The sequence below is a fragment of the Saimiri boliviensis genome, chromosome 2 (genome assembly GCF_048565385.1).
Source record: "Saimiri boliviensis isolate mSaiBol1 chromosome 2, mSaiBol1.pri, whole genome shotgun sequence".
NCBI lineage: Eukaryota > Metazoa > Chordata > Mammalia > Primates > Cebidae > Saimiri > Saimiri boliviensis.
The window spans coordinates 12,860,838-12,885,269 of record NC_133450.1 but is presented as its reverse complement, the minus strand read 5'-3'; the positions used below and the strand labels follow the sequence as shown (position 1 = coordinate 12,885,269).

Here is a 24,432-nt window from a genome sequence, read left to right as displayed (position 1 = left end):
GCCATTGCACTCCAGCCTGGGTAACGAGCGTGAAACTCCGTCTCAAAAAAAAAAAAAAAAAAGGTCCAGTAAAGACAGATTACAAAGACAGAATGTATATTAGTGGTTGCCTAGGGCTGGAGAGGGGTATGTGTGTGTTAGGGATGGGAGAATTAAGGAGGTTAACTGCTGAAGGGTGAAGAGTTTCTTTTTAGGGTAACAAAAATGTTCTAAAATTTATTACAGTGACAGCTGCAGAACTCTGTGAATACAACTATCAAATAATACCCTTTAATTGGATGAATTACATGATATGTGAACATCTCTCAATAAAGCTGTTACTTAAAAAAAAAGTCCTTTATGTAATTTAGAGTGACATACATAGTATCAGTCAATGTTTCTAGTTTATTTTCAGCTCAAAGTTAAGAAAACACTGGTCACTCTGGGCTGAGAGCTAGTGATGAAATAATCTGCTATTCTTACAAAATTAATGTCAAAGATGGCAGCTGGTTTCCCTTAGGTATCTGCTATATAACTTAATTAGATTGTAACCATTTCTCTAATGAAAAAGATTACACACCTAATCAAATTTCAAGAAAGGATATTGTAGAGAAAACATAGTTCATAATTTATCTGAACTTTTAAGGTTATAAAATACACTGTCCTACAGCTTAATAATTAGAACTATTTTTTCTTTTGGGTTAAGTTTAAAATTAATTGCATCTTAAAAAGAAAAAAGTTAATTACATTTGAATATTCTTCAGAGGTCAATTAAAGCTAAAAACAATTGTTCTCATAATCTACACATATAGATATATATACACACACTCCGGGCGCGGTGGCTCAAGCCTGTAATCCCAGCACTTCGGGAGGCTGAGGCGGGTGGATCACAAGGTCAAGAGATGGAGACCATCCTGGTCAACATGGTGAAACCCCGTCTCTACTAAAAATACAAAAAAAATTTAGCTGGGCATGGTGGTGCGTGCCTGTAATCCCAGCTACTCAGGAGGCTGAGGCAGGAGAATTGCCTGAACCCAGGAGGCGGAGGCTGCGGTGAGCCGAGATCGTGCCATTGCACTCCAGCCTGGGTAACAAGAGCGAAACTCCGTCTCAAAAAAAAAAAAAAAAAGATATATATACACACACACAATAGTATGTACTTGGTAATAACAGATATAAAAAATGTAAAATACTATTATAAAAGTTTTTTTTCTTCAATAACTACAACCCAAATATTAAGTAAAAGGAATTTAGAGAAGAAATAGTTAAATGAGAAGTATTTCCATCAAAATTTGAAATTTTAGCTAGGAAAAAGAAAATATTTCGATGTTACGTTAGATTGAGAGAAAAATAAATAGAAACGAGGTTTTACTTGCCTTAGTGGAAGAGGTGAAGACACAGGCTGACTGAGAATCAGGTTATCATGTGGTGATAACTGGAAGAAGTTTTAAAATAAAGAATTTGAAACATAAAGATGAATTTTAAAACATACTTTGTTAAAAATATATTGAATAATGATTATGCCCATGAAGTTTCACTATATCCCCACCTTTTTTGGATAAAAAGCTAGATTTATGGGTTTTGTTTTGAACACTACGGGATAGAAGAAAGGCAATCATAGTGAAAAATCTTTCTGGTGGGGTGGGGGGGAATAAGCTATTTTATTTCTGATTTTTTATATCAGTCACAAAGTTCTTGAAAAACATGTCCCGACCCCTTCCAACTAATTCTTACTGTGAATCCTCTTTTCTTCTGTCCTCAATGGTTTCCCCGATGCCATTTTAACAAATTCACATTGAAAGACTAAATTATTCATTTAATATCATAATACCAGGGTCAAAAAACCTATAGCGTACATGACAAATCCATAGATTGCCTGTTTTTATAAATAAAGTTTTACTGAAATATAGCATGCTCATTCTTTACAAATTACCTAGCTGCTCTTGTGCTGTAACAGCCGAGCTGAATAGCTGTGATAGAGAGCAGATGACCTATAAAGACTAAAATACTTAGTGCAGGACCAATAACCAAAAAACTTTGCTAACTTCCACTGTAAAACAATATTTTGTGTGTATCTAAACATAAAACTGTGCTACGTATTTTCTTATCAATACCAGGAAATAAGACAGAAATGACGTGGATATTCAGACTGAATTTAAAGCTCAAAATAATATTTTTTAGATATTTTATCTGTATCAATATAATAATATAATTACTCTTATCTACATTTTCAAATTTATGCTTATACAACTTTTCCTTATATCTATTCTAACACATTTAACTTATTAAATAATTGCCAAAGGCACAAACTTTCAAATACCTACAACAAATTTAGAGGAAAACAGTTCCTTTCTGTGTATTCAAAACGTCTACTTCAACCTACTTCTTTCATTCTTGAACCCCTTTCTCTAAGAAACACAGATGTCTAGGAGGAGTTAATAAAATATAAAGGCCCCAAACTGCAACAGAGTATAGTATCTGGTCCTCTCTAGATCTCATTAGGTTTTTTTCCTCAATCAAAACTGTTATTCTTATGTTACATTTTGACAGAGCCAATAAAAACTCATAGGTCCCCAAATCAAAAACAAAAAAGCCTACCTGAACTAAAATCCGTGGTCTCTGAGGAGATGGAAAAGGAACTTTATGCATAAAATGAGAAATATGCCTTGAAAACAAACAAACAAAAGTGTAAGTGATTCCAAAGTGAACACCATATGCTGTAAAGGTCCACAAGTCCAAGTTGAGTCAAAAGTCCTGAGTACCTATTATTTTGAAATCCCTAATACTATGAAAACAAGTGAACAACCAAAAATCATTCATCCCATTAAAGTTGCTTCTGTCTAAACCCGTTGACTTTTCACATTAATAGGTATTCACAGTCAACAATATTTGTTATCACTATCTTAAAAGTCTCTTTAACTTTTACCTCTGCCTAAGTAGATAATATACCAGGTATCAGTGACTGGGAAATTACCCAAAAAGTAAATTCCTATAATATGCTTTTTAGTCAATTGCTCATATTTTATATACAACAAACACTTAAGGTGCTCCAGAAATAATGAAACAGTTTAATAGCTTCTAAAAGATGAAGAGTGTATCTTCTATTAATAATACATTAAAATTTCTATTACTGATTTTGTAAGTTTTCTCCCAGAATAAGATGGATAAAAAGCTAGATTTATGGGATTTGTTTTGAACACTATGGAAGAGAAGAAAGGCAATCAGAGTGAAAAATCTTTCCGATGGGGTGGGGGGGAATAAGCTATTTTATTTCTGATTTTTAAAAAAATTTTTGTTCCAGTCTGAATATGTTTGTATTATATTTTTAAAACATTATTTCAAAATCATCTTGGTTTCAGAACTGAGAAAATGCCAATTAGATATACAACACTAGAAATTTATTAATTTACAAACATGTTCTGACTGTTTACTATGTAAAAAGACATGATAGGAAATGTAAAAAAGGCATAAAGCCACCAGTGCCTACCATTAAAGTATTCATAATCTAAACAAATGTTAAGCAGGGGATGACTACCACAGCACATATATCTGCTTGAATTATAAAGTAGTTATAACAGCAGAAAACAAAGCAGGATTCACAAACCCCTAAAGATCTTCAAGATCCATTCAGGGAAGATCTGCAAGGTCAAAACTATTTTTATAATAATAATAATAATAATATGTCAACCAAGTACAGTAATCCCAGCACTTTGGGAGGCTGAGGCGGGTGAATTGATTGAGCCCAACCAAGAGTTCAAGACCAGCCTAGGCAACATGGTGAAACCTGTCTCTACAAAAAAATACAAAAATTAGCTGGGCATGATGGCATGTGCCTGTACTCCCAGCTACTTGGAGGGGCTGAGGTGAGAGGATGGCTTGAGCCTAGAAGGTCCAGCCTGCAGTGAGCCATGATCATGCCACTGCACTCCAGCCTGGGCAAGAGTAAGACACTGCTTCAAAAACAAAAACAGTTCAGGTGCGGGAGCTCAGGCCTGTAATCCCAGCACTTTGGGAGGCTGAGGCGGGTGGATCATGAGGTCAGGAGTTCAACACCAACCTGGCCAAGATAGTGAAACCTTGTGTCTACTAAAAACACAAAATTTAGTTGGGCGTGGTGGCAGGCACTGGTAGTCCCAGCTACTCAGGAGGCTGAGGCAGAGAACTACTTGAACCCAGGAGGAAGAGGTTGCAGTGAGTTGATATCGCGCCACTGCACTCCAGCCTCGACAACATTGCGAGACTCTGTCTCAAAAAGAAAAAAAACAAAACAAAAACAAAAACATGCAAGGCTCGGTGGCTCACACCTGTAATCTTGGCATTTTGGGAAGCCAATCTGGGCAGATCACTTGAGGTCAGGAGTTTGAGACCAGCCTGGCCAAAATGGTAAAACCCTGTCTCTACCAAAAATACAAAAATCAGCTGAGGATCATGGCACACGCCTGTAATCCCAGCTGCTCAGGAGGCTGAGGCATGAGAATCACTTGAGCCCAAAAGGCAGAGGTTGCAGTGAGTCGAGATCGCACCACTGTACTCCACTCTGGGCAACAGAATCAGATTCTGTGTCAAAAAAGAAAACAAAGGCCGGGTGTGGTGGGCTCACACCTATAATCCCAGTACTTTGAGAGACCGAGGCGGGCGGATCACCTGAGAGCAGGAGTTCGTGACCAGCCTGGCCAACATGGTGAAACCCCGTCTCCATTTAAAAAAAAAAAAAAGAAAAAGAAAAACAACAACAACAACAACAACAAAATCATATGATGTCATTTGCTTTTCACATGATATTGACATTTGCACTGACAGTACAAGAGCACTGAGGGTAAAACTGCTGGTGACTTAGTATGAATCAAGGCAGTGGCACCAAAGTGTACTAGTAGTTGCTATATTCTTTACTATTATACACTCACAGTAAAAGAGTGTCAACATTAGCAGTAAATATTAATAATTTTATTAAGTTTTGGCTATAGTATATCTAAAAAATTCTGTATGATTAAAAGGAAAGTATACATAAAGAACTTCTGTTGTATACAAAAATACGATGGTTGTCCATTTTGGAAACGCACTTGCGCAACTGAGTTGTGAGTGAATTTGCTGGTTTTTTCCCACAGGGCATATTTTTCTTTGAAAGATGACTGACAGGCCGGGTGCGGTGGTTCACACCTGTAATCCCAGCACTTAGGGAGACTGAAGCAGGGCATGCACCTGTAATCCCAGCTATTCAGGAGGCTGAGGCAGGAGAATCACTTGAACCCAGGAGATAGGGGTTACAGTGAGCCAAGATCGCACCATCACACTCTAGCCTGGGCAACAAGTGCAAAACTCCACCTCAAAAAAAAAAAAAAAGGAAAGGAAAAAAAAGAAAGATGACTGACAAACTAAGGTTATCCAGTGTTGAGTATTATTCAACAGATATTTTCTATATGAAAATGAACAAAGTGAGCCTATTGCTTCAAAGAAAAAAACTGGCAGTATTTGCCAATAATTAAATACAAACTTTCAAGTGGAAATTAGAATTCTGCCACCATAAGCATGACAGCTTCCTAATGCTCAAAAACTTCTCTAAGATAGGTGGTGATATTAACAAATTTGGTTTTTTAATATTAATAATAAAATGTGTCTATATTTGGAAGATGCACTTAATCTGGCAAATCAGTATTTTTCAAATGACTAATGCTCAATATTACAAAATCATGCATAAATAAAAGTTCCACACAGAGTCAAGCAGACCAATAGATCTTTTTTTTTTGGACATAGAGTCTTGCTTTGTCACCCAGGCTGGAGAGTAGTAGTACAATCTCGGCTCACTGCAACTTCCAACTTCTGGGTTCAAGCAATTCTCCCTGCTTCAGCCTCCAGAGGAGGGATTACAGGTGCCTGCAACCACCGCCGGCTAATTTTTGTATTTCCTTTTTTTTTTGGAGACGGGGTTTCATCATGTTGCCCAGGCTGGTCTTGAACTCCTGACCTCAGGTGATTCACCTGCCTCAGCCTCCCAAAGTGCTGGGATTACAGGTGTGAACACCCAACCAGACCAACAGTTTTAATGTGTTCATTGCTAAAGTTTCAGATTCCACATTGCAAATGTAAGAACCAGCACTTGTCAAGCTTCGTGCAGTGTCAAAAAAAGAATATCCACAACTTTCTAAAAATATTATCCAAAATCCCTCCCTTTTCAACCTACCTATCTGTGGGAGGCCAGGCTTTCTCCATATACTTCAACCAAAACAACTACGGCAACAGATTAAATGCAGGACCATACACTGGAGCCCAGCTATGTTCAATTAAGCTAGACATTTTAAATATTTGCAAAAATATAAAACAATGCTATTCTTCTCACTAAAGATTTTTTAGTTTTGGAAAAGTTATTTTTCAAAAAAGACATTTATTAACATGTCATGGGTTTATCTTTAAAATGAGTAGATTGGGCAATTCCATTGTTGTGTATATTATCAAAGAAAAAATAATTTCTCCTTCACATTCATGATATGTAAATACAGTAAGGAATTTTTTTTTTTTTGAGACAGGGTCTCCCTCTGTCACCCAGGCTGGAGGGCAGTGGCGTTATCACAGCTCACTGCGACCTCCACTTCCCAGGTTCAAGTGATTGTCGTGCCCTGGCCTCCAGAGCAGCTGGGACTACAGGCATGGGCCATGTCCAACTAATTTTTGTACTTTTTAGACATGCTGTTATGCCATGTTGCGCAGGCTGGTCTCGAACTCCTGGATTCAAGTGATTTGCCTGCCTCAGCTATCTGAAGTGCTGAGATTATAGGTGTGAGCCATAGAACCCAGGCCCAGTAAGAAATATTATATGTAAAGTAAGAATTTAAAAATTAGTAAAAAATGTTCAATATTTGTCTAGATTAGGTTCTCTAAACTTCATAAGAGCATTAAACAAATGAAACATTAATTTCATCTCATTGGAGATAAAATTATTTAAAATAACAAGACTATAAACATACAATAAAGAAATATTACCTGACTGAAATAAACTACTTTTTTCAAATAACTCTTGAGAAATCTACAATCCACATAAAATTTACCCAGTTGCCAATATAAATTTGCCACATAATGGAAAGATCTGTCAAATGTTGAACCAAGAACACTTTTAACTTACTTCTCAATTGGAAGGACGTGAGGTCCAGAGATGGAATAACGATATAGAAAAGTCAGAAACTTTCTGAATGCATCAAAAAAAGGCCAGTGAGAAAGAAGACAGATGCATTTACTAGTATGAATTGTTTTGGAACTATCAGACTTCCCATCTGCTGATGTTAAACCCAAAAGAAGTCTCTGTTTTTCTATGAGATTCTCCTCAGAGTATGGTTCATAAAACTGAATAGCAGCACCATAAATCTGCAAAACAAGTAAAATATCCAGTAAATACACTTTGTATCATGTGTCCAAATCACATCATCAGTTAAATATTTAACAAATGCTTGCTATGAGCCAGGTGAGATGCCAGGTATTAGGAACACAGTAATGAAGAGACACCCCTCCTGCTTTCTTGACGTATTTAAGAACTATATAGGGCTATTCTTATGTCTCCTTACTATTGAAAGAAAAGGTGTTTTGATTGTTTTATAAAGAGTGGAAGCAATTGTACCAATATTCTCTATAAGAAAATGACTGAAAATAATTACTTGGTAGAACAAAATAAAACAAACAACAATAAGAAAAACAAACAAACAAACAAAATTACTTGGTAGAAAGTGAGACGAAAATTTAGGTAAGGAAATACAAATTCCAACTTTGAGCAATTCACTGAATTTCTCAGGACCTCAATTTCCCTATCCATAAAATGAGAACGTTAGACTTGATAATTTCCAGGTCCCTTCCAACTATCATGTCTATGATTCTAAATTGTATTACATATTTAATAATGTTACTTTCAAACCTTCTTTATCACAGAAAATGAACCAATGAAGGACCATCATTCGATGATGAAAAAAAGTCTTTCAACATAGTCACAATAAAGCATTTCCGTGTATGGGACAGAATAAAAATTCTCTTTTCCTACATCCCTAGATACAGTTATTTCAAGCAAGTGGCAAAGTATGCATAATGCATTAAATTTAATCAGTTTTTCCCATACAATTCCTTGCATTATAAAAAACTGGAAAATATACAAGAAATTTGCAGATACAGTTTGTCAACCATATAATACCTTTTCAGCTGAGGCTCCAGTTAAAACAAATGTAGAAAATACTGGGAGAGGGTATTTGCTATTTGATGGCCAACATTCAATGGTTGCACCCATTGGTAAACAAAATAGAGGAACGGATTCTGGTAGTGAGAATGACTCATAATCTTCTTGAGGATATCTACAAATTAGACCTATAAAAACAATAATAAATATTAGGTAATCATCTCTTGAATTTAGGTGTTTATTATTTCAATGATAATAAAATGCTTTATTATTTCATACATTTGGAATGCCAAAGCATCACACATACGTTCATCAAATAACACTGAATGCTTCAGTAGGATTCATAGAAATTTTAATCCTTAAACATTATAACTATTAACTAACTACTTAATATTTATCAAGCTTCATCCACAAAGGCTATGTTAAAGCTAACAAGAAAAAGGCAATCTTATAGAAATGTACATACTCCTAAAAATTCAGTTTGTGGTCATACTATCATACTACCTTAAAAAGCATACTAAGTTTATGGTTTATTTTAATCTATCTACTTCATCAGCTGTCAGTAACTTTCTCTCAGGGGGCTTTTACATGTTAAAATTCATATCCCATAGGAGTATATGTTAACTTCTAGCATAAATACAGGAAAATTACTCATAAAAATAGGAGAGTCACATATTTACAATGTCTTAGGAATAGTATCAACTCAAGCTCAGTTTCTAAATAACACCACATTATGTGAAGATAGCGTTTTTGTTTTGTTTTGTTTTTAGTAGAGACGGGGCTTCACTGTGTTATCCAGGATGGTCGTGATCTCCTGACCTCATGATCTACCTGCCTCGGCCCCTCAAAGTGCTGGGATTACAGGGGTGAGCCACCACGCCCAATGAAAGATAGAGTTGTTTTGTTTTATTTCATTTTATTTATTTGCAGCCCCAGCTGTTGCAGAAGATAAGAGTTTTAAGTGGCCTATGATTTCAGATTAGATAAACTAGTCTGGAAAATGGTCCATGTATCTTCCATTGAATACATTCCAGGAAGAACCTTGTACCTCATTTTGTGGGACTAGATACAGAAAATAGGTTCCCTGGCCATAAAGCCCTTAAAGTCAAGTAGAAACTATCACTAGACATAGCCACAAAGACAAAAAGATAAACCGGGGGAATGTAAGTGGTTGTTGGTTCTGCCACTAATATCTCTGTGACTTTGGACAAATGATATACTACAGGACTATAGGTGAGATGGTTTTCTCATCTACAAAATGAGATGAAGTAGATAATCTAAAGTCCAAGGCAGTTCTAAAATTATTTAATTACATACTAGCCAGCAAAGAGGTCCCATGAGGATCTGTAGTGAACTCCGTACTACACTCTCAGGTCATGAGGTAATAATAAAGTCATAAAGGAAGTATAGAAATAGTGATGAAGGCCAGTACAGTGTCTCATGCCTGCAATCTCAGCACTTTGGGAGGCTGAAGTGGAAGGAGCACTTAAGCCAAGGAGTTTAAGAGCACCCTGGGCAATATAGCAAGATTCCATCTCTACTTCAAAAAAAAAAAAAAAAAAAATTAGCTGGGCATGCCAGCACATGCCGCCATGTACTCTCAGTAGTCTGTTACTTGGGAGGCTGATGTGTGAGGACTGCTCAAGCCCAGTAGTTCAAGGTTGCAGTGAGCTATGATCACGCCACTGCACTCTAGCCTAGGCAACAGTGTAAGACCTTGTCTCCAAAAAAAAAAAAAAAAGGTAATCAATTAGAGATCCAAAAAAACAGAGGCCGGGTATGGTGGCTCACACCTGTAATCCCATCATTTTGGGAGGCTGAGGTGTGAGGAGTGCTTTAGCCCAGGAATTTGAGACCAACCTGGGCGACATAAGCAAGACAATGTCTCTACAAAAATTTTAAAAATCAGCCAGGCATAGGCCGGGCGCGGTGGCTCAAGCCTGTAATCCCAGCACTCCGGGAGGCTGAGATGGGTGGATCACGAGGTCAAGAGATCGAGACCATCCTGGTCAACATGGTGAAACCCCGTCTCTACTAAAAACACAAAAAATTAGCTGGGCATGGTGGCGCCTGCCTGTAATCCCAGCTACTCAGGAGGCTGAGGCAGGAGAATTGCCTGAACCCAGGAGGCAGAGGTTGCAGTGAGTCGAGATCGCGCCATTGCACTCCAGCCTGGGTAACAAGAGCGAAACTCCGTCTCAAAAAGAAAAAAAAAAAGCCAGGCGTACTGGGATGTGCCTGAAGACCAACGTACTAGGGAAACTGAGGCAAGAGGATCCCCTGAGCCTAAGAATCTGAGGTTGCAATGAGCTATAATCATGCCACTGTACGCCAGCCTGAACAACTGAATGAGACCCTGTCTCCAAAAAAAAAGGTAGAAGAGAAACTTGAGTCTAGAACTCTAAACACACACATGTATATACATGCATATGTATACACTTTTAAAGACAGGGTCTATATTGCCCAGGCTGGCCTTGGACTCCTGGTCTTAAGCAATCCTCCTGCCTCAGCCTCCCAAAAAGCTAGAACTACAGGCTACTGTGCCCTGCATAAAAGCAATTTTTAAAAGACTGAATCTGTTCTCTTGTAAATAAAATCACCATGTTTGATATTTTGGGATCTCTGAAAATTGGACATTTTGACTATGCATTATAAAACTCCAAATTGGTGGTTGGCCGTGGTAGCTCACGCCTGTAATCCAAGCACTTTGGAGGCCAAGGTGGGTGGATCATGTGAGGTCGGGAGTTCAAGATCAGCCTGACCAACACGGTGAAACCCCGTCTTAAAAAAATAATAAAATAAAATAAAAAAGAAAACTCCAATTTGGTTTATTATATTTTTCATTATTATGAAACAATTTCATGTGAGCTACAGCTCTTACTAAATCTAAGTATTAAAGAAATATTAATTTTAAATGAAAATAAATACATTTCCCCATACTTCTGCTAATTTAAAAACTCTGAACCCAGGAGGCAGAGGTTGCAGTGACCCGTGATGGTGCCACTGCACTCCACCTCGGACAACAAGAGCAAAACTCAATCTCAAAAAAAACTAATTAGTCTTCCATTAAGCATCCAATAAACATATGAGTGAGGACAAAAATGATCATCAAAAGATATGAACTGTAGTCCCAGTCCTGATAACACATCCTAGGCAGTTTTTTTCTTTTCTTTAACCTTTCCAGGCCCTGTAATACATTTACATATGAAGTATTCCATGAAAAATAACACTTACCAGCTTTGTAAGATACAGTGTTTGTCTTTGCCACCGATTTTTTATAACACAAGTATACTGCCGATCCCCACTGGATTAAAAAAAAAAAGAAACATGATTTAATTTTAAAAAGGTAGGAACTTGATAAAATGGAATCTCGAGCTCTCCAGTACATATTATATAAAATGTAGTAATTTCTCTCTGCTAGCTATTTTCAGTTGGCTGTTTTGTCAACATTTTATTGGAATCATTGTCCACTTTTCTTTCAGAAGTAAACTATAACTTTTTTCCCTTTCAACAGCAGTAACATGAGAAAAACTTGACTCTTTTAAACAAAGCTAAGCCGCAACCATTTAGATTTTATTCTAAGTCCAAACTGTGGGTATAAATGATAAACTAAAAAATACCTACTCAAGTGCATACCTTCAACTTCACAATCTGTTTCAGATATTCAGGTTTTTCTATAATCCTTTATGACTCAAGAGTTATAATTTGTTCAATCTACTTCCTATTTTCTCTCAAATTCATTTCCAAATCAGGCTTTAATCTCCACTGCTTAAAAGAACAACTTAACTTCCAAATCTTTGTTTTTTTAAACAGAGTCTCGCTCTGTCACCCAGGCTGGAGTGCAGTGGTGCAATCCTGGCTCACTGCAACCTCCACCTCCTGGGTTTAAGTGATTCTCGTGCCTCAGCCTCCCAAGTAGCTGGGATTACAGGCATGCATCACCATGACTGGCTGATTTTTTTTTTTTTTTTTTTTTTTTTTTTTAGATGGAGTCGAAATCTCAGCTCACTGCAACCACCGCCTCCCAGGTTCAAGCGATTTTCCTGCCTCAGCCTCCAGCAGTAGCTGGGATTACAGGCACGCGCACCACCACATCCAGCTAATTTTTATATTTTTAGTAGAGACGGGGCTTCACTATGTTGGCCAGGCTGGTCTCCAACTCCTGACCTCAGGTGATCCGTCCGCCTCGGCATCCCAACATGTTGGAATTACAGGTGTAAGCCACTGTGCCACCATTTTTATTCTTTAGACTGGTTGTCATTACATGCTATATTTGTTTGTTCATTGTCTTTCTTATTTGAATATATGCTCAATGAGGGTAGGGACTTTGTTTTTTTCACCACTGTATTCCCAAAGGCTCACAGACAATAGTTCAGTAAGTATTACAAAATAAATATATAAATAATTTATTTAAAATTCTGAAATAAGGGTAAAATAGTTTTATGATACACATTCCTTAAACAATCCATTCAAGTAAATAAGTGTAATGTCATTGATAATTAAACAGAGTATATAATAAGAATTTTTATTAATCACAATTAATGTGATTTGTACAACTCCAACCCTACTCTCCTAGATTGCAATCATCTCCCAAATGGTCTTCCTTCTTTCACCTTTGCTCCCCACCACAGTATGTCACTATACAGATAAGTGATCCTCTTAAATCAAATGTCAGAGCATGTCACTGTTCTGTTCAAAATCTCAGTCTCACTCAGAATAAAAGCCAAAGTCCTTACAATCACCTAAAGGCCCTAATCATCTACCCCCCATTTCAATCTCTCTTTTTTTTTTGAGACGGAGTTTCGCTCTTGTTACCCAGGCTGGAGTGCAATGGCGCGATCTCGGCTCACCGCAACCTCCGCCTCCTGGGTTCAGGCAATTCTCCTGCCTCAGCCTCCTGAGTAGCTGGGATTACAGGCATATGCCACCATGCCCAGCTGATTTTTTGTATTTTTAGTAGAGACGGGGTTTCACCATGTTGACCAGGATGGTCTCGATCTCTTGACCTCGTGATCCACCCGCCTCGGCCTCCCAAAGTGCTGGGATTACAGGCTTGAGCCACCGCGCCCGGCTCAATCTCTTTATTCTCCCTACAGTTTACTCTGCTTTAAGACACACCATTGGCTGGGCGCGGTGGCTCATGCCTGTAATCCCAGCACTTTGGGAGGCCAATACAGGTGGATCACAAGGTCAAGAGATCAAGACCATCCTGGTCAACATGGTGAAACCCCATCTCTACGAAAAATACAAAAATTAGCTGGGCATGGTGGCACATGCCTGTGATCCCAGCTCCTCGGGAGGCTGAGGCAGGAGAATTGCTTGAACCCAGGAGGCGGAGGTTGCGGCGAGCCGAGACCGCACCATTGCACTCCAGCCTGGGTAACAAGAGCGAAACTCTGTCTCAAAAAAAATAAAATATTAAGACACACCATTTTCCTTATTGTTCCCAAAACATGCCAGGAATGCTCCCTCCTTGAAGCCTTTCACATAGACTGTTCTGTATATTTCAAACATTCTTTGGCTGTGATATGTGAATGATTAACTTCCTTACTGCCTTCAAATATTACTTTCAAATAAGGGCTTCCCTGACAACTCAATTTAAAATTGCAACCCATTCCCTACTACTTCCAATACCCTTTTATGCTACTCTAGGTTTTCTTTTTTACTACAGCACTTAAGGGCTTTCTAACATACTATACTTTAAAAGTTATTTGTTTGAAATTTACTATCATCTATTTTCCTCTACTCTGAAAAGTTCAACATTCTATGTTATCATTAACACCTAAAACAGTGCCTAGCACATTATAGATGCTCCATAAAGTATTTGCTGAATGAATTAATCTTGGAGCAGAGGTTTCTAGGTAGAGGAAATGTCAAGAGGAAAGGCCCTAAGAAAGTACACCTATCATGACCTAAGAGCTGAAGAGGCAATGACAGCAGAAAAGAGTAAGTAAATGAGATAAGGAAGGCAGATCATGTGGGTCCTATTAGGCTGTTTGAAGGATTTTGGCTTTTACTACTCTTGAAGATAGTGAAAGCCCTTGGAAGGTTTGGAGCAGAAGAGAGGCATTATTTGACTTAAAAGGTCACTCTGAGTACTACATTGAGAAGTGGGGACAGGACACAAAGAATAAAGCAGGTACTCGTAATTGTTTTGGATTAGTAATCCAGGCAAAAATTATGAGAGTTTGAGTAAGGGTAGCAACAGTGGGAATGATGAAAATAGGTCAGATTCTGGGTCTATTCTGAAAATAGACACCAAAAAAAAATCTTATTTGATTATATACAGTATGAGAGAGTCAAAGACAATGCAACGCCGATGCCTGAGTAACAGCAAGGAAGCAGCTCAATTGAGATGGAGAAAACTGTGGATAAAGCAGATTTTGAGGTGCAGATAAGGGGTTCACTTGGTGAGAAAAAATAAAATATTAAATTAAATTAAATTTACAGTTAAGCAAATTTACAGTAGCTCATGCCTGTAATCCCACTGCTTTTGGAGGCCAAGGCAAGAGGACTGCTTGAGGCCAGGAGTTCAAGACCTGCTTGGGCAATACAATAAGAACCAATATCTACAAAAAATTTTGAAAATTAATCGAGCATGGTGGTATATGCCTGTAGTCCCAGTTATCTGGGAGGCTGAAGTAGGAAAATCACTTTAGCCCAGGAATTTCAGGCTATAGTGAGCTATGATCATGTCACTGCTATACTCCAGTCTGGGTGACAGAACAAGATCTTATCTCTAAGAAAAAAAAGAAAAATTAAATTTAAAATTTTGTGATTAAAAACCCAATTGTTGTCCAGGCACAGTGGCTCACGTCTATAATCCCAGCACTTTAGGAGGCTGACGTAAGAGGACTGCTGGAGCTCAGGAGTTCAAGAGCAGCCTCATGTAGAGAATCCCTAGCTCTACAAAAATGTTAAAAATTAGTTAGATGTGGTGGTGCTAAAAAATTAGCTGGATATAGTGGTGCTACTCGAGAGGCTAATGTGGGAGGATCACTTGAGCCCAAGAGTGACACTATACTACAGCCTGGGCAACAGAACAAGACCCTATCTCTGAAAAAACAAAAAGAAAAACCCAATTGTTTATTCAGAATAGCTGCAGTAGAAAAAAAGAAAAAAGAGACCCAATTGTTAACAAAGTTACGAAAAAAAAATCAATACTCTTGTATTTCATTGGTAGGAATTTTAATGGGCTAAACCCTTCTGGATAATTTTTTTTTTTTAAGGGGAAAGGGGAGCCAGTGAGTTCTCTCAAGCCCCGTTTGTTTGTTTGTTTGTTTGTTTGTTTGTTTGTTTGTTTGTTTTTGAGACAGAGTCTCACTCTGTCACCAAGGCTGGAGTGCACAATCTTGGCTCACTGCAACCTCCAACTCCTGACTTCAAGAGATTCTTCTGCCTCAGCCTCCCGAGTAGCTGGGACTACAGGTGCGTGCCACCACGCCCGGCTAATTTTTTTTAGTAGAGATGGGGTTTCACTGTAAAAATTAGCCCGGCTAATTTTTTTTAGTAGAGATGGGGTTTCACCATTAGCCAGGATGGTCTTGATCTCCTGACCTCAGGATCCACTGGCCTCAGCCTCCCAAAGTGCTGGGATTACAGGTATGAGCCACCACACCCAGCCCCTCTGGATAAAAATCATAATGTAAATATATGCTTTGATCCAGAAATTCCGGGATGAACCATAAGGAAGTAAGTAATGCAGTACAGTGTTCAGGAGTCTGGTTCTGGAGTTCTGCAGCATGAATTTGATTCTTGCTTTAACCACTTATTGAAGGTATGATCATGGGAAAGTAACCACCTCTTTAACTCTCAAATTTTCTTCTTTGTAAAATGGGGAGAAAATACCTATTCAGGGTGGTTGTGTGGATTAACTGAGTTATTGAATGTGAATTACTTAGAACAGTGTATAGCACAGAAGAGCTAAATAAATGCAACTTGTTTTATAGAAGATTTAGTTATAAATATGTCTGTAACAGCTTGCTTGCAATATTTTAGAAAATCAGAATCAAAAGGTCTTTACCAAAAAAGGTAATAAATGTGGCACATCCATGTAATATAATAATATTCAGCCATTCAATAATATATGTAATACACTAATATTAAGTATATTTACTATTTAATACATTAAAATGTTATCAACCTCCACAGTAAGCCAAGAAATGCAAATTAAAATTAGAACAATTTCTTGCTTGTTATATAATCAATAATTTAAAACTCAATAGTTAAAAAAATTAAAAAGTCAGTAATTGATAACAACTAATGTTGGTGAGGTATGGGCTAGGAAATAGCATTTTCATAAACTATGGCTGCTGGGAGTACAAACTGCCACAGCGTTTTCAGAAAAATATATTAACACTTTCAAAATGGTCAGCATACTCGTGGACCCATCAATTCCACTTACAGTTACTGATTCTTCCAGAGACACTCAAACATTCACAGAAAATGCACAGGGTTAATCAAAGCAGCATTACAAGGAATGTAAGAAACTGAAAATAACTTGTATTCATCATTCTGAATTTGTATTTTCTGGAATAATATGCAGTTGTTAAAAGAATTAAGTAGAAAGTTATATAAACTGATAAAGATAGAAAAAAGGCTTACATTAGGTATCAAGAAATTTCCATTTTTTGAATACTATCAAATCATAAAAAAAAAGATTGCAGCAACATGGATGCAGCTAGAGGCCATTATCCTAAGCAAACTAATGCAGAAACAGAAAACCAAATACTGCTTTTTTCACATATATGTAATAGCTAAACATTGGGTATACCTAGACATAAAGTTGGGAACAAAAGACACTAAACTACCAGAAAGGGAAGACAAGGAGGAAAGCAAGGGCTGATAAACCGCCTGTTGGGTACTGTGCTCACTATATGAGTGGGGTTCAATCACATCCTAAACCTCAGCATCATGCATTATATACCTTTGTAACAAACCTGCACATATATCCCAATTTTAAAAAGGGAAAAAGAAATACAAAAAATCAAATTTTTTTTAAAAATAAAGGATTAATTTATTGTATATACCCCACGTACGTGAACACAAAAGGGTCTGGAAGGACACAAAATTGCTCATTGTTACCCCTGGCAAAACATGGAAGTAGGAACAAGAACTTTCATTTTCTACTTCATAGATCTACAATTTGTATACCCCCTGCCCTCCAGTTTCCTTTGAATATACATTCCTTTTTTAAAAAATTTAAAACAGCAATAAAAGAACAAAGACAAGGCAGTTAAAGATCACGTATGGAAGAACTTTGGCTTTTATTAAGAGTGAGATGAGAAACCATTAGGGGTTTTAAACAGAGTAGTGATGTTATCTGATTTATGTTTTTAAAGGATCACTCTTATCTATGCAAAGAATAGGCTAGAGAGAGCAGAAATGGAAGAATTGGTCAGTTAGATGGAAAACTATGCCCTGCATTTGGCCCAAGGTTTGTTCTTATATATCTAAGAACAGTTTTTGCTTTTTTAAAGGGTTAAAAAAAAAAAAAAGATGACTATGGGACAGACTGCATATGACCTATAAAACCTAATTTATTATCTAGCTCTTTAAAGAAGAAATTTGTCTGACCCCTGATTAGGAAATAATAATCCCTTTAAGAGACCATTATGGCTTAGACCAGGGTTACGGCAATAGAGGGGTTGAGAAGTGGCCAGGTTCGAGATACATTCTGAAATTCATTAACAGAGTTTACAGAAGAACTGAACGAGAAGAAGATAAAAGTTAAGTTTACTCCAAGGTTTTTCAGTGTGAGTTACCAGAATAATGGAATTACCATTTGCTAGATAGGGAAGACTATGGGGATTAGCAGGTTTGGAGGGGAACACCAGGAGTTCAGTTTTGGAGATACTAAATTTGAGATAAGATATTCAAGAAGGGATGATGAATTAGAGAAGTCCAGATTAGACAAATTTAGAGGTCATCCGCACATGGCCTGTATTTAAATAATTAGATCACCAAAGGAGCATGTTTAGGTGGTGAATATAAATGGTTTGAGGACTGAACCATGAGGCAATCCATTGTGTAGAGATGGGGAGATGAAAAGGAATTACGAAAGGCACAAAGGGAATGGCTAGTGAGGTAAAAGGAAATAGCAAGACAGTACCTAAGAAGAAAGTATATTTCTTCTTCATGGCAGTGTTTCAAGAAGGTAGAAGTAATCATTTATGTAGAAACCTGCTGAAAAATTAAGACGAAGAATTGATTTCTGGATATGACAACAAGAGAAATCTTGATGGAGTGATAGAGACAAAAGGCTGACTAGAAAGAGCAAAGTGAGGAATGAGGCAGAATATTCTCAACTCTTTCTAGAATTTTTACTGTAAAGGATAATGGAATGCATCAATGAAAGGAGAGGAGTGAGATCAAGAAGCTTTGCAAAGATAAGAAATTTTTGCATGTTGGAGAAAATAGGGAGGGAAAAAACAGTGATTTTCAAAAAAGTAGGGAGGACCGCTAAAGTCATGTCCTCAAATAGGTAAATGTGTGGTGTGGGATCTAGTCCACAAATGGAAGGATATTCATGATTAGTGCATTGCTTTTGTAGTGGGCAGAAAGGGTGGGGGGAATTATATTTTTAATTTAAAAAAAAAATTCTTTGCACAGTTTCTTTTGAAAGTACAACCAAAGTACTTTCAAAAAAAATAAAATAAAATATTTAACATCTTTAAAAACATAGTTTTCAATTCTGTAATTATACTATGCTGTTTTAAAAAAAACAGTTATTTAAAATTATGCTCTTTTCATCAGTGGTTAATTTTATCAGTGCAAACAAGTCACTTACCATACTGTTATTGAGATTCTTGTCAACTTTGCAGAACGTGTGTGGTGGGCTTTCTCCTTTACTGGGTATAATAATACATATGTCAGTGACAGCCAATGTATTCTGAGTCATGTTTTCAGAGGCTCTTCGATAAGTGATATAAATTCTTTGCGATGAGGTACTGCCACTAATATTTGCGGGGCGCCCATAGGGAGTACTCTGAATAATTTCACAACCCTGTTTCAATCTTTCTTTCCAGTCATATAAAACCCTAAAAATAAAATTTAAAAAATAAATATACAAATACACAAAGCACTTTAAACATGAAAAGCAATATTCTCAGGCATCATCAACTGATCCTTAAATATAGCAATATGGTAAAAATATTCCAATCTTACTGCAATTTTGAATTGCACAGTCTTAATGAATAACTCTTTTCCCCACAAAAAACTTAAATAATATAAGGAAAAATTCTGATAAACCATTCTGTTTGTTAATATAAACCAGAGGCTGGGGACAGTGGCTCACGCCTGTAATCCTAGCACTTTGGGAGGCTAAGGAAGGTGGATCATTTGAGGTTAGGAGTTCGAGACCAGCCTGGTCAATATGGCAAAACCCCATCTCTGCTAAAAATAACAACAATTAGCCAGGCATGGTGGAGGGCACCTGTAATCCCAGCTATTCAGGAGGCTAAGGCAGAAGAATTGCTTGAACCTAGGAGGCGGAAGTTGCAGTAAGACAAGATTATGCCATTGCACTCCAGGCTGGGTGACAAAGCCAGACTCTGTCTCAAAATATATATATATACCAGAGAAAGGCAACAATTAAATGTGAAGGCACCTGTTTTGACATACTACTTAATATGGCTATTAATTTATTTTTTTGTCTCTAAAATAAGCATCTTCTTTAGAAAAAGCAACTTGCATTTTGGCCAAAGCTAAAATTTTACAAAAGGTTACTTGCCTAACTATATACGGTCTGCTTGTACACTTTTATATCCAGTACTTTCCTTAGCCTTAAGAGACAGTTTTTGGCTTTCTAAGAGAATGTAACTTCAAATCCATCCTTAATCAAAAGTCTGAGTGAGGCACTAGGCCTTTATTTTTTCTTTGTTCGGGTAAAATTATAGCCTTTTAGTACAGGGTGGATCTGGCATCCATTCAGTAAGTTTTCCATACTTAAGCACTTAGGGACAAGGGACACTAGGAAAACAGAGTGCTTAAATAATATTAGTTTACTTCCTCACTGAATTCATTGATTTGTACTTTAATGCCAAGTCTTTGCCATTAGTTTAAAAAAAAAAAAAGCTACATATTGTTTTTTTTTTGTTTTCAGATGGAGTCTCACTCTGCCACCCAGGCTGGAGTGCAGTGGCATGATCTCAAGCATGATGGTGTGTACCTATAGTCCCAGCTACTCAGGAAGCTGAGGCAGGAGAATCACTTGAGGCCAAGAATTTGAGGCTGTAGTGAGCTACGATCATGCCAACTGCACTCTAGCCTGGGTGATTGAGATCGACCCCGTCTCTTTTAAAAAAAAAAAAAAAAAAGGAAAAAAAAAAAGTCCATCTATAATGATCATTTTAACATGCTTAAAAGACTTTCATACTTAAAAAATAAATAAAAAAATTTCCAATCAGGTTAATACATTAATTTTCTAGTACTTTCCTGAAAATGTTTTTCAGATTCTCTCCCCTGCCTCTAACAGAAAGAAACCCAGGTAAGCTGAGACTGCTGCGAACTGTAGGATAATGAAAGACAAAAGGAAACAGGAAGAGAATACAGGTTTCGGAATACAAACTTGTCTGTTTTTCTAAATCTGCCATACATCTATTAATGAACAAAATGAACAGTTAATCTCAAAATCTACAAGGCATATTATTTAGATCAATAACAGTAAGTCATTAAAAAAAAAATACTTACCCCAGATCTGTAAGTGGAGGCTTATCTCTTCCTCTTCTATAGCAAAGGTAAATCTGTGGCCCTACAAGACTTCCATTATTGAGATCAGCTGACAATCCAGTTGGGGTAACATCAATACAAATATAATCCCGTGGGACTTCCTCCCCAAGAGATTTGATAATAACTGAAACATCTGTAATAGGTTCTTTTGGTTTAGCTACTTTATGACAGGCATCATTGAAGTGAATTTCTTCTTCAAGAGGCTTTGAAACATCAGTTAATCCTGCTACAACAAAGTAGTCAGCAACACGAGGCCCCTTGTCTTCAATCATCTTCCATTACAGACGGTTACATCTAAAAGGAAAGTAAAAGACTAGCAACCCCCTCTAATAAGTGAAATAAATATAAGTAGTTTATGTGCAAATAAGAACAAACTACAAAAAGGGCACTACCTCCCTGATAAACACAGTAGCATTATATATTTAACTTATATGTAAAAAGAATTTTTTTAACAATAAAAACAACTTTAGCATTTATTATAAAAGTAATATATGAATTTCCAGTTTTGGCAATACAGAAACCTAGATTACCTAAGTAGACAACAAAAAAACATCTTTTTAAATGCATAGTCTGGCGGGTGTGGTGGCTCACACCTGCAATCCCAGCCCTTGGGGAGGTCAAGGTGAGTGGATCACCTGAGGTCAGGAGTTTGAGACCAGCCTGGCCAACATCGTGAAACCCTGTCTATGAAAAATACCAAAAATTAACTCGGCATCGTGGCAGGTGCCTGTGATCCCAGCTACTCAGGAGGCTGGGGCAGTAGAATCACTTGAACCTGGGAACCTGGGAACTGGAGGTTGCAGTGAACTGAGATCACATCATTGCACTCCAGTCTAGGCAGCAAGAGTGATACTCTGTCTCAAGTAAAGAAACAAACAAACAAAGCATTGTCTTTCAACGAATACTTTTAAATATAAATCTTACACGGGCTTGTAAGAATGAAAGGGAAATTCCCTGAGGAACCAAAAGTCAGAATGCAGTCTATAAACTACCACTGAGTGGGGAAATTTACTGATCTCCTCAATAATCAAAAGGTTTTTATGTTTATTTTGTTTTATTTCTTCTGAGATGGAGTCTCACTTTGTTGCCCAGGCTGGTCGTGAACTCCTAGGGTCAAGTGATCCTCTCATCTCAGTCTATCAGAGTGCTGGGATTATAGGCATAAGCCACTGCACCTAATCTGGTTTGTGTTTCAGAAGGCATTAAAAGCCTGTGAGATAAGACCTTCAGACAATACAGACAAATGGAACTAAGCCACCTGTATAAAGCTGAAAGTTTCCAAGAACAACAGTCCCAGCCAAAGAGTAGTTTTAAAAGACCTATCCACTGACACAGGAGGATAATAAAGTTGTAGGGAGGGTTGCAGGGGAGTCTCCTCTGAGAATTCATAACAATAGGCCTATTCACCCTTGGAATTGGGGTTTGAACTTATGTCATCTGCATGGTTCCAGGAAGCTACAAACTAAGAAATTAATAATAATTCCCGGGTTGGCTGGGCATGGTGGCTCATGCCTGTAATCCCAGCACTTTGGGAGGCTGAGGTGGGCAGATCACCTGAGTTGGGGAGTTGGAGACCAGCATGACCAACGTAAGGAAACCCTGCCTCTACTAAAAATAAAAAATTAGCAGGGCATGGTGGTGCATGCCTATAATCCCTGCTACTCGAGAGGCTGAGGCAGGAGAATCGCTAGAACCCAGGAGGTAGAGGTTGCAGTGAGCCGAGATCGTGCCATTGCACTCCAGCCTGAGCAACAAGAGCGAAACTCTGCCTCAAAAAAAAAAAAAAAAAAAAAAAGTTGGGCCGGGCGCGGTGGCTCAAGCCTGTAATCCCAGCACTTTGGGAGGCCAAGGCAGGTGGATCACGAGGTCGAGAGATCGAGACCATCCTGGTCAACATGATGAAACCTCGTCTCTACTAAAAATACAAAAAAATTAGCTGGGCATGGTGGCACATGCCTGTAATCCCAGCTACTCAGGAGGCTGAGGCAAGAGAATTGCTTGAACACAGGAGGCGGAGGTTGCGGTGAGCCGAGATCGCGCCATTGCACTCCAGCCTGGGTAACGAGCGTGAAACTCCGTCTCAAAAAGAAAAAAAAGTTTTCCCAGGCTAGTGATACCCCTTGGAAAGTAAAACAGTTCTAGAGGGTACACCCTCAACCCAGGTTTTCCACAAACAAAGCCCAGGGGAAGACAAGCTCCTATTCCAAAACTACAAAAACACATACACACAAATCTACCAGAAATGAGTCTCAGCAGATATATCAAAGATAAGAATTTCAAACAATAAAAGTAGGTAAGAGAGTATAACGCATGTTTATAACAAATTCAAAGCAAAAATACACAAAATAGAATCTATCACATATTTGCAGTCTCCTTTGGCTGTCTGGTATCACTTAATTTTATTTATGCATTTATTTAATTTTGAGACAGGGTCTCACTCCGTCCCTCAGGCTGAAATGGAGTGGCACAAACATGGCTCACTGCAGCCTTGATTTCCTGGGCTCAAGCAATCATCCTACTTCAGGCTTCCAAGTAGCTGAGACCACAGGTATGCACCACCACTCCTGACTAGTTTGTTTTTGTTGTAGAGACAGAGTCTCACTTTGTTGCCCAGGCTGATCTCAAACTCCTGGAATCAAAAGATCCTTCTACCTTATAGGCATGAGCCACCATACACAACCTATTTTTTTCTTTAGCTAGAAAATACATTCCACAGTACTGTCATTATTTATATACTACTGTTACAGGAAAAATGTTTAATCTAAAACAATTTCCCAGGGTTTGTTTCATATTAGACATAGTTCCAACAAGTGCAAAGAAAAGAGTCCATGGACAAATAAATTAGGTATACACACTACAGGTCTCTTTGGATATTTACTGTATGTACATATAAATACTAAACCCTCAGCAGTCTTTTGATAAAGGTAGCTGATAAACTTTGCTTCACTTAGGATTTCCCAAGTCTATTTGAACAAGGAACCATATTTTCCCACTTAACAACTAGAAACAATCCTTAGAAAATGATAGCTTAGCCGGGCGCGGTGGCTCAAGCCTGTAATCCCAGCACTTTGGGAGGCCGAGGCGGGTGGATCACGAGGTCAAGAGATCGAGACCATCCTGGTCAACATGGTGAAACCCCGTCTCTACTAAAAATACAAAAAATTAGCTGGGCATGGTGACGCGTGCCTGTAATCCCAGCTACTCAGGAGGCTGAGGCAGGAGAATTGCCTGAACCCAGGAGGTGGAGGTTGCGGTGAGCCGAGATCGCGCCATTGCACTCCAGCCTGGGTAACAAGAGTGAAACTCCGTCTCAAAAAAAAAAAAAAAAAAAAAGAAAATGATAGCCTAAAGTAAACAACCTTCCCTCGTAGATTCGTAGATTATAAAATACCTCAGGGCAAAGATATTCTTACGTAGTACATACTTGTTTATAATTATTAACATTTTCATAAAAATCCCAAAACTCACTTAATTTTCTATATTGCTGTCATCAGTTTTCAGAATTCATGACACATTTCATTTTTTTTTTTTTTTTTGAGACGGCGTTTCGCTCTTGTTACCCAGGCTGGAGTGCAATG

The 24,432-nt window shown here is 37.8% G+C and overlaps 1 protein-coding gene across 8 annotated transcripts in view; it reads right to left on the bottom strand.

Annotated features, from left to right (window-relative positions):
- Window positions 1-24,432, bottom strand: part of DENND4A (DENN domain containing 4A) — a 138,411-nt gene that overhangs the window by 82,097 nt on the left and 31,882 nt on the right. For all 8 annotated transcript variants that reach the window (XM_039469196.2, XM_039469197.2, XM_074392788.1 and 5 more), the window contains 7 exons: window positions 20,816-21,148; window positions 18,915-19,164; window positions 11,360-11,429; window positions 8,144-8,313; window positions 7,094-7,332; window positions 2,578-2,644; window positions 1,356-1,414 (listed from right to left, as the gene is read on the bottom strand). In XM_039469196.2, coding sequence (XP_039325130.2) covers window positions 1,356-1,414; window positions 2,578-2,644; window positions 7,094-7,332; window positions 8,144-8,313; window positions 11,360-11,429; window positions 18,915-19,164; window positions 20,816-21,126 — 1,166 coding nt within the window. In that variant the 5' untranslated portion in view covers window positions 21,127-21,148. The remainder of the gene's footprint in view (window positions 1-1,355; window positions 1,415-2,577; window positions 2,645-7,093; window positions 7,333-8,143; window positions 8,314-11,359; window positions 11,430-18,914; window positions 19,165-20,815; window positions 21,149-24,432) is intronic.